The sequence below is a fragment of the Gavialis gangeticus genome, unplaced genomic scaffold (genome assembly GCF_001723915.1).
Source record: "Gavialis gangeticus isolate Ggan-Ray unplaced genomic scaffold, GavGan_comp1, whole genome shotgun sequence".
Taxonomy (NCBI): domain Eukaryota; kingdom Metazoa; phylum Chordata; order Crocodylia; family Gavialidae; genus Gavialis; species Gavialis gangeticus.
Window position 1 is genome coordinate 32,417,325 of NW_017728996.1, and position 10,918 is coordinate 32,428,242.

General features: G+C 42.9%; 1 protein-coding gene and 1 long non-coding RNA gene across 3 annotated transcripts in view; one reads left to right on the forward strand and one right to left on the reverse strand.

The window, feature by feature from the left end:
• Positions 1 to 1,512, forward strand: part of LOC109288636 — a 9,381-nt gene extending 7,869 nt beyond the window's left edge. Inside the window, exon 3 of the long non-coding RNA XR_002095198.1 lies at positions 1,426 to 1,512. This is a non-coding gene — a long non-coding RNA (uncharacterized LOC109288636). The remainder of the gene's footprint in view (positions 1 to 1,425) is intronic.
• The window catches only part of RFX7 (regulatory factor X7), a 103,246-nt gene that overhangs the window by 10,410 nt on the left and 81,918 nt on the right, over positions 1 to 10,918 (reverse strand). For both annotated transcript variants that reach the window (XM_019504265.1, XM_019504264.1), the window contains exons 5-7: positions 4,335 to 4,451; positions 2,613 to 2,697; positions 1,447 to 1,654 (exon numbers count right to left, since the gene is read on the reverse strand). In XM_019504265.1, coding sequence (XP_019359810.1) covers positions 1,447 to 1,654; positions 2,613 to 2,697; positions 4,335 to 4,451 — 410 coding nt within the window. The remainder of the gene's footprint in view (positions 1 to 1,446; positions 1,655 to 2,612; positions 2,698 to 4,334; positions 4,452 to 10,918) is intronic.

A 10,918-nucleotide genomic window follows, 5' to 3' on the forward strand; every position in this document is an offset into this window, starting at 1 on the left:
CCCCCCCCATGCTCAGCAGCAAACCAGGAAGTGGACTGCTCCCCCAGCTCGGCAATCAGCCATGGGGGGACCCTGGGTGGTCCCCCCAGACCCAGGAGGTACCAGTCCACTTCTGGGTCTGCTGCCAGGCATGCTGGGGACCACCCCCGTACTCCTGTGGGACGTTCCACCATCACAGTGTTCACAAGCCGCCTGGTACCTCGAGATACATAGAAAAAGCTGTCTCTCTGTCCGAATCTTCAAATCTTTCTGAATCTCTGTGAATCGATTAGGAGGGTTCCGATTCAGTTTGGTGAGATTAAAGGGTCTCCTGATTAGATTTGGATTCAGAGATTCGGCCACCAAATCTCTGCTGAATCAAATCAGCGACTGAAGCTTCACACAGCCCTACTGGTGGCACATCACCACACATTTCACCTAAGGATGATTAGACAGTGACATCTTTCAGTCATTCAAACAAATGACAGACAGCACATTTTGCAGCCAACTACTAAGCTTCATGGAGCACCCAGTGTTGCCCCTCAGATATATTCTGAGGGCTAAGAAAGGTTTAAAAAAACAGTCTCAGCACAATTAAATACTCACAAACAGGGAAACCTACATTTCTAACAGCAAGTTCAATAATCCAAAAAAGATAAAAATGACTAAACAGTACATATAAGGCATATCAAGCACATGATTAGAAACTATAAAATATACATTTATCTAAAGAAATAACAATCTAGTTAATATTTGAGAGAATTTAAAATTAAATTTAAGTCCTAAAGTCTCAAAAAGCTTTTAAAAGGTGGCCAGGCTTTTTGGGAAAAGGACTTCTCACTTAGGTTTCCTTTGCCTCTTCTTCTCACCCACCCAAACTTTGTTCAAGCAAATGCTATACTCTATCACCTGTAAGAAACTACTGCCTACTATTGTCAACACCAGTTTCATCAAAAATCCAGCACCCAGCGCTGCCCTTGCGTTCAGAGTTAACCCATATGCTGCTTGAGTGTGCACTGAAGCAGCCCTGTGCACAGAGGCCAGGACCCACACCACATATGGTGCCCGCCCTGTGGCCCTCTCTGCATGCAGTGCCACCCCCTGGCCAATTCGAGACCTGTGCTGTATGTCCCAGACTGGCCAAGGGGTGTCTGTCCAGGAAACACTGCAGTCCTGTATGTCCTGGACTGCCACCTGGGTGCTCTGGGACAGGTGCTGCATGTGGCATGAGTCTTAGACTGAACAGAATGGGTGCCACATGTGCTGGATCCAACATGGTAAGAGGAAGACTGGCCACACCATTCATTCAACATGGACCAACCCACGTCACTCATCTGGCCCATGGGATCAGATTATTTTGACACCCCTAGTCTATATCAGTCTCTCCAGTTTCCTATTTATCTTACAAACAGTCATCATTTCATAACATGCATTATTTTTTTCCAGCAATAACAATTAGCCCATTACCTGCGGGTGCCCCTGCCATTACTGTTAAAGCTGCCATCGATTTGGTACCGATGTAATGACTTTTTACAAGAAAACGAGCTAAATCCAAAACGGAATCAAAGGGCTGGCTGAGCACTTTCTGGGCCCATTCGCATACAAGCCGGCATGCAGCAGACACAACTTCCTCATCAGCACTTTGAAGCTGCCCTGATGACTCTGCCCCATCCAACTAGCACAAAGAAAAAGTAGAGACTGGTTACCAAAAAGAAACAAACACCATAAAGCAAATGATAACACAGGAACGGAACATATTTCCTTAGAAGTCTATGTATTCCTTTTACATCGGCATTATCCAAGACAAAACATATCAACATTCCTACTAGTTCACAGGTAAAGACATTATGTGAGGCTAATATTATATTTCTGGAAGAATAGAAGAATACTGCACGAGGAATCCTAATATTTTAAATGACCCACAATCTGAAGTCCCTTATATAAGAAGCCAAACTAAAATTAGCACATTTTTAGTGTCTTGCTACTTTTTGTTTTCTGAGACTACCAATTTCCCATGCCACCTATTACTGGGAAGTAGTTTGCGTCATTGCAACTCCTGCTCCCTCTCTTAATAGCAATCTGATTAATTTTATAGAGAAAACAAAAATACAGAGACTCATTAAAAAAATAACTTGTGAATGGCAGCACTACAAAAATCTGCTTCACATTCTAAATCATATTTTTAAACGACCAATTTTTGTTGAAGCTTAAAGCAAATCAAACAAGGCTTGTCTGATGATAAGAGTATTGTAGAAAACTCCTGTATATAAAACTGTTTCAGAAAGTAATGGCAATTTCAAGATAAAATCATTTTGTGTGCAGTGATTGCTTACTGGACCACATCACTTCTGTATACAGTAGTAAACGGTGGGTGAGCTTGATGATGCCACCAGTGTTCCCTACCACTGCGTAGTCTCCCATTCATTGCACACAAAATGGTTTAATTTCAAAACTGCCATTACTTTCTGAAGCATCCTTGTATTTTGAAAACTGCACAGCTCCTTAGCCTGTTTATTTCAGATTAAACTAATTTTCCTTTAATAATGTTAAACAGTGAGAAAGAGTATAGAAAGAATTAGCTTCCACAAATATGTGTGTGTGTGTATATATATATATATATATATATACTGTACCCCATCTCCAGTTTTATGAAAATCAAGGTTGGGCAGTGTTGGCATATGCACAAAAGCTTTCTTCCTCAGTCCACTGTAGCAATATGTGATCAAGAATTAAGGTCTAAACAGTTTCTGTTCCCTGGTTTATAAAAAAAAAAAAAAAAGCAAGCATTTCCTCCTGTTTTCCCTGCATAAACTTTATAAGCAAAAAGAGAAATGCAGGCTCCACACACCTATTGGCATTTCCCCCCCATCAGGCTAGGAATTAAAATTATGTGACTATTAGGTTCCTCTCCTGCACTGTTGTTCATCTGACTAGACCCCTGCACTCATGTAGAGTCTAAACAAAATCATAAAGGTTCCACATGAGCACAGCAGTCCACCTACATCCTCTCACTAGCAAGTCTTGGTACATTTAGCTGATTTACAGGCTGGAATAGATCATTAGATCATGTAACCAGACCATCTTTACAGGATGAACAAAGACTTCAACCAGTTACCCCCAGATTTAGCCTGATAACTTGTACCTGTCTAAAACATATCTTTCAGAAAAGCTGCCTTGAAGGCCTCAAGAGATTGAGAGTCCCACCACTTCCTCTGGCAGTTTGTTCCCATAGTCAGTCATTCATTCTCTTGGTTAAAATCTGTCCCTCTTTTAAGTGAATGCATCTGGTTATAACTTCTAGGCATTGGTTCTTAGTATGCTTGCCTGCACTAAAGCTAATGTGACTTTTAGTACTTGGCATCTTTCTTGATTGAACTACTTATATAACATGATTAGGTCACCTCCTAATTTTCTTTCTGGTGAGCTGAGCAGATTGACATCCTCAGCTCTCTCACAGCAAGGCATTTTTCCCTGTCCTCAAACAATTGTTAGAGCTGCACTGCACTGTCTCCAATTGTTCTACACAATTTTTAAAGAAGGGGATAATACAGCTGGATACTATGTTTTGGCATCAGTCTCACCAAGACCATACAAACTCACCTCCCTACTCACTTCTACTCTAACCCAGTTGTCTGTACATCTAAGCCTCCTCCAGTTCTTCACACTGGATGTCTTAATAAAAGTGTTAGGTGATACTAGGTTGACTTTATTGGTTTTTCATGCCTTTAACTGCTTGTTTGCCAACATCATCAGCTCAGATATCAGGTTGAACTGATATTTTTTGACAATCAGCTCTTTTCTCTCCTGTTTTAGACATTAGTTGAGCTTCTCCCATTTATGAAAAGCTTCCCTTTAATCTGAACACTTCTGTGGCTTGACAGATAATAATAACAAGGTTTAAGAAATAGAGTTCAAGAAATATTACTGGCTTTATGCCTCAGTTTAGGGATGTGCACTGGTACAGCACAATTAAGTAACATATTTTTTACTTGCATTATTACAACAGTATAGGTATTGCACGAATCTAATGCAAGTTGCTTTATTCCAATATTCATCTCTTTGTTTTTAAAGATAAGACTAGGTTCCCAGAATAAATAACTGCAGGAACAACTAAGCACTAGAATTAGATGACCAGCAAAAATCAAGTAGGGACAAAATTCATGAAGATGTGCCTTGCATCTTAATGATAAAAAGATTAACACATGTCTAAGCATTATACCAAGTACTTTGGGGAAATTGTCTGCATTTCTTATTTAAATTTATTTCTAAATTTAGCTAGCAGTTGAGCTACAACAACAAATGTTCTTTAAGCAAGGGCAGAAGAGATTACTGAAAAGTGTTTTAGCAAAGGATATTTTGATTTGCCTCTTGTGCCCAGACGGCGGGCTTTCATATTTGGAAAGACATTTTTCATGATCTTTCCAAAGTCAGCAGCACTTAATGGATGGTAACCAAGATTGTCACAATAGCTCCTGCAACAGAGGGAAAGAAATTGTGAATAAAACAAAATAAATGGCAATTCTACATAACAGACTTCCATCAAAGACTTTCAAAGAAAAATAATCAGATCAGAACTATAGTCAATATTAGTGAATCTAGCTACAATAAATTGAATACATTAAAATACACAGAATTATTAATACAGTCAATTTTACTCCGCACACTTGTGAGTTCAAACTCAAGTGGAGATTCAATACACAGTGGCCTTGTCAACAGACCAGTTAGGAACAGCTGTATCTAACTGGATTAGGATTTTATGTTTTGTGTATTTAAGACACGGGTACAATAAAAGGAGAAATGTGACCAGCCAAAAAGTGGGTAACAACTACTTGGGTGTGACAAGGTGTGACATCATGCATGATTTTTTAAAAGCAGTAGGAGAGAGATTTTGCTTCTGTGTAGAGTGTAAGGTCTTGTCCACATTAGTTCCGGAAAGGTCAGAACTTAAATTAATAAATTCACCTTCCTAAAAAGCCAGCTTCATTCTCAAGTGTTTAATGTGAACATACACTGGGGAACTGGATACTTGGGGACTGTTAATGAGTGACTGGGACTGTAGGGGTTTGTCTTCACACCAATTTGCCCTGGTTTAATTACTCCAGCACAAAGCCCTGTGAGGACAGTTTCATTTATTTAAAACTGATTAGTTTGGTTTACCAGGCCTACATTAATTCAGGGTTGTTCTATATACAGCTACTGCATTGCTATAACTATATCAGGTTAAATAATTAAAGTGGTACAATCTCTTACTGAGGTGCAATTTTATTGGCACAAAGGTACTTCTATTGGCAAATAGGAATAAACTATGCTATCAGCAATTTTTTTCTCCAGCATCCAATGGTAGAAAAGAGCAGAAGGATTTTTATTTTTAGAGCCACCCCTCTTCCTGCCAAAAAAGTAAAATAATTTTAAAGAAGTAGTAATTTTACTCCAAAATGTAAATCTTGGGGAAATTTATAGGCACATGAATAGCTAGGGATAACAGTGGGAACTCTTCTGAAACCTTATCTGTATAGATTCATAGTATAGTCATAGATTTGTATAGCAGGGGTTTATGGTAGCATACATATTTGTATGCACTTACACACCTCTTTTTCTTCAAGGACAAAGTGTTTTACAGATATGAATTAATTAAGCCTCAAACATTACTGCAAAGTATACTTATTTATGTTCAATGATCTAACCAAGGTCATAAGGTTGCAAAATTTGCTCTCCTATGCTCTAACCATAAGATCCTGCTGCACTCCTCAGCAAAACACTATTAGAAATATTCAAAGATATTCAGCTTTTGAAAGAAAGAAGGAGCTGTGCACAATCCTCCCTATGTAGACCTCGTATCTGGACAGCAGAGAAACAATCATTTCACACACCAGCATGTGGTATTCTAAAAAATTTGACAGAATTCAGCTGCTGTGACTAACAAAAACACATTCTAATTATAAATAAAAACAGGGAAATCACAGTGGTTAGAGTAGATATGAGGACTTAACTTAGAGATTTGACAGCACTCAGGAAAAAGGAATTTCATTCCTTTTTGCAAAAGTAGCAATGGCAGTAATTACAAGTGACTTTGTGCACCTCAGTAAACTTAGTGAAGGTCTGTTCTGAAGACTAATCTGAATGGTGGTTGGAACAAGTGTTGAGATCCTGTGAACAGTATTTTAATAGGGAACTTCCTCGATACTGCAGAACACATATCTGAGTTGGTTTTCCATTACTGCCAGCATCAGTGAGTACATAGGGCTGGCAGATCATGAGTGGAGGACAACAAGACCCACCTTATGAGGTGCAAAGGAAGAGGAAAGGAGGATGAAGAGCATTAACCTCCACTGAGCGCATCTGCAGATGCTTTCATGCAACCAGGGGCCAACTTACATCTAGTAATGCAGATGGTGATGGGGGAAGGGACAGAAGGGGACTTTCTCATCATTTTTGCTTTCTTTAGGAAAGTGGTTTTTAACCTTTCTAGACTCAAAACATCCAAGATACCCCTCCATAACTTTTGTGGACTGATTTGCACCATATTTAACAAAAATATTACACTACCTAACTCCTTGCAAAGGGGCCAGGCAGTGGGAGCAGAAGAGAGGCCTGAGCCTGAGATCGTCATCTCACACTTCAGGGGCAACCTTAAAAAAAAGTCTTGTGGAACACAAAGGTACCCTGGCACCCTGGTTGAGAATCACTGCTTTAGGGATGGAGGAAATTGAAGAGACCAGGGCAACTGAAACCCAAGAAAATTCTTGCGATAACAGTGATACTATTTCTACAATTTGCTATACCTTTCCAGTTCCGCTAAACTGCTTTATAGCTAATGCCAAGCACAGGTCTACCACCTGGAGTCAGAGGTAGGTTCACCTACTGCCATTGGTTGGCTCTGCACAGACCTTTGTAAGCCAGTTTCCCCTATCTTCAGCTTTTAACCAGCCTGCTCTGGACTCTGAATTCATTCTCAAAATGTGTGATACTGCTGCTGGCTGATATGAATTACTGTATTCTATTTCTCCACTGTAGTTTGGAGCATTGTCTCCATAGCAAGCATATGGGGTATTATAGAATATCTTTTACTTAGTCAGTGAAATCTGAAAGGGTAGATGCTAAAATCCTTGTGTGAAGTTAAGTGCAAGTAAAACCCAGTTAAATTAGTAAGCACCAGTCTTAGGACTTAATTCATCAGTTCTTTTAGAATTAAATTTATTTGCACTTTAGGAAAAAAATGCAGTCATCAAGCTTAGAAAATCTGTTTCTAACTAGTATGTAGTAGCAGCCACAGACTTAAGTAGTGGATAAGGCCCATATGCCCAGGCCAGCAGTTCCTGCCAGCCTGGAATTTGTTATTTTGCAGACAGCCCATTCCATGAGGCCTTGTGCTCCTTCCTCTTGTTCAGCCTAAAATTTTTCACATCCATCTCCAGTCTCTTATTGACCAAATTCCTACTGACAAGAATAAAAGGGTATAAACTACCTGTCACAGGATCATGTAGGTGACCTGTGCCTAGAAAAGGGTTAAGGACAGCTGCCAATCATCGGGGCGGCTCAGCTGCCGGTTACTGGGGCAACCGTGTTGGTCAGGTAACCAGAAGGGGGCAGGGCCGGGCCTTTATAAACAGCCCAGGCCCGAGCCTAGCTGGCAGTCCCCTTCTGGCAGCTGGAGGAGCAAGAGCTCTGCAGTGGAGCTGAGCAGACTGATAGAATAAGTACCTGCATCATGGCAAGGGTGGAAAGAACCCTGACTAGGCGGTTTTACTGGAAAGCCAGGTGGGGCCTGGACTTTATGTTATAGCCAGAAGGCTTACGGTTGTGTTGCAGCCGGTTGGCTTATAGTTTTGTGTTCCTTGTTTGATATTGTTACACCAGAGGACCAGGTGAGGCTGTAAGGGTGCAAGGAGGCCTCACAGGAGTGCCCCAGTGGTCTGGGGGTTCCTGGTGCCTGTAGGGGCACAGTGAGCGGTGCCAGGGTGGCACAGCTCATGGGTGCCGGTGCAGAGCTGTACTGGGGGGGTGTTGACCCCAGCCCTGTGTGGGCAAGAAATGGAAAAGCCCAAGTAGGGCAGAAGACCCTAACAGTGGGTCAGGGGGCCAGGCATGGCTACGGCCACCTGAGCCCCGACCGTAGAAAGCACGGAGGCAGACCCAGTGGGGTGCTGCCAAAGCATGGAGGCAGGCCCGGTGGGGTGCTGCCTGTATGGGTGAAGCCCTGACGGGGGTCAACCCCAATGAGATGCCCCGGAAGGGGGCACGCATAGGATTGATAGAAACCCCAGTTGGGGTGTGGACTGGACAGAGTCCCAGAGGGCTCTACAGTGGTGGGTGACCCCAAAGGGTCACAGGGGCCAGGTAAGACTCAGGCCGCCTGAGCCCAACTGGAGAGGGTATTGTTAGTAAGCCCGAGAGGGCTAACGACTAGAGGGCAGACTGCACAGAGTTCCAGAGGACTCTACAGTGGTTGCGGGACCCCGAAGGGTCACAGGGGCCAGGTGAGGCTCAGGCCGCCTGAGCCCAACTGGAGAGAGTATTGTTTGGAAGTCCAAGAGGGCTACCGACTAGAGGGGCGCTGGTTGTGTGACAAGCCCAGAGGCGCTAGAGGAGAGGCGCTGGTTGCGTGACCAGCCCAGAGGCGCCTGGCAGGGCGCAGAAAGGAAAAGGACCAGATAACATCCGGAAGTGCTGCGAGGCTTGGGGCGTGCTAAAGGGGAGGTAGGAGGCATGCGTAGTCCATAAGGCTGGGGGTGCACCGGGTCACTCCAATGGACTGGGGAACAGTATTAGCATACACTGTGTACCAGGGGATCGAAGGCAGCCTCCCATAGAAACTTATATATATCATCAAAGTCATGGCGGGCGGGAATAGAGGGGGCTGGATCGCTAACTTGGCATGGTAGGGGGCGCTAGCGGGATCACAGCCACTCCTAGGCCCCACTCTGTGACACTACCTATACATAAATTTAGGCTAGCAATCAGAATAAATTCTAACCAAGAGAGGAGGGAGATTCTGGAACAGCCATCAAATAAGAATAGTAGAGAAGAAGCTATTTTTTGATGAAGCTTGATCAGTTTCTGAAAAGGAGTCATATGATCTGACAGCAGGGGACTGAACTTAGTGACCCAGTAGGTCTTTAAGTCTAGTCTGGGCATAAGAAGCAGAGCCTGACCAGTGGTAGAAGCTTATACAATCGCATGTGCCATTTTCTTCAAAATATTTTTCTCTTCAACTGTGGATAAGATTCTGCATAGTCCGTACTATGCCCATAGGGCCTTGCTCAAACAGATGGCAGCTCTACTTTAATAAAGGCTTCAGGACTGCCCTCTCTGGTCCAGCTTCATTAAGCCCCCCTGTACACCTTGCCAGCGAAAACCCCCTGACCCTGGAGATGGTGACTGCTGGGATTCCTAAGGCTTGAGGGTTTTATGCTAGGGGTGCACCCCTGCAGCTGGGAGCCCTGTCAGCTAATGGGGCTCCCAGCCTCAGGGGAGACCCTGCTACATGTGTAAATTATAGTGCAATAGCATCCAGCTATAAAGTTAGTACACATTTCTGAGGTCTGAGTGCATAGCTGGTTGTAGCTTTTTTATGGTGTGATAGATACTTTGCACACGTAGCTGATCTCCAGGTAACTGCAATACCTGTAACCTTTAACAGAGGGCCTAAGGCTCTGTAATGGCTTCTGGTGATATAGGCCCAGGTGGCAGATGAAAAGTTATGTCAGTAAAACTCTCCCTTCCCTTGTGGGGAAAAAAGACAACAAGGGGATGCACTTATTCACCACATCCTAATGCGCATCCCGTAGCATATTCTTAAAGATGCGTCACCTAGCACAGTGATTCTCAGCTGGGGTGCCATAAGCTCCTCTGAAAGGTGCCATGAAGTGTGAAGGAATAAGCATTGGCTTAACATTCTCCTTGCCTGACTGCTCCCATCCCCCACTGCCAGATCCCTCTACAAGGATGTAAACCCTGCAATAAATAAATTAGTTTTTAAAATGGCGTACTGCTTAATTCACAGAAGGTATGGAGGAATGCCTCAATTAAAAAAAGGTTGAGAACCACTGATGGAAACTGAGCCAGTAGAAGTGATCCACCTCCTACCCTGATGACAACTACAAGCCCTTAAATTTCCAGAGCTACTATTTTACTATTCTGTAATTTAACTTTTTAAAATCACTTTTAAGACGAGATGAGTGCAGTTACTTCTACCTAATCACAAGTCTGCATCTCTACCTAGACATTTTGCTTCTAAAAGTATAAAAAGGAAGGAATAAGTACAAAAGGGAAGCATTAGTGTATTGAAGTGCACTATTTATTCAGCTAAAAGTCAACTGAAATGAAGGAGAGCACACATGTAAAAACTGCCTGTGCAGGATTGGTGCAGATTCAACCTTCAACATCTCATGCACCTGGAATCCATACTAGATTGTAATAATACAGGCTAAAACAACCACATAAAGAACACAGAACTTCATTTTGTAAAACTACAAGATGTCTGATGGTTAGCAGACATGCACTTGCTGGTATTCTGCTGCAAGTCCTCCAAAGCCTGCGTAATCTTTCACAGGGGTGTGAACCCTCCAGATTTAGTAATCACAAGACATTTCCATATCTGTATGTACACAATGCAGAAAGGTGCTCAAATCACCTCACCAGCAGAGGTAGAAAACAATAGCTCATGAACGGGCAACTATAGGCCCGTCAGTCTTACCTCAATCCTGGGGAAACTCTTTGAGAAGATCATCAAGGAGCATATTTGTGATGGGCCGGCATCAGAAATGATGCTCAGGGGCAATCAGCATGGATTTATTAGGGGGAGATCATGTCAGACCAACCTGATTGCCTTTTACGATCAGGTCACAAAGGCCATGGATGCAGGTGTCGCGGTGGATGTAGTCTTTCTGGACTTCAGCAAGGCCTTTGACACCGTCTCTCACCCCATCCTAGTTAAAAA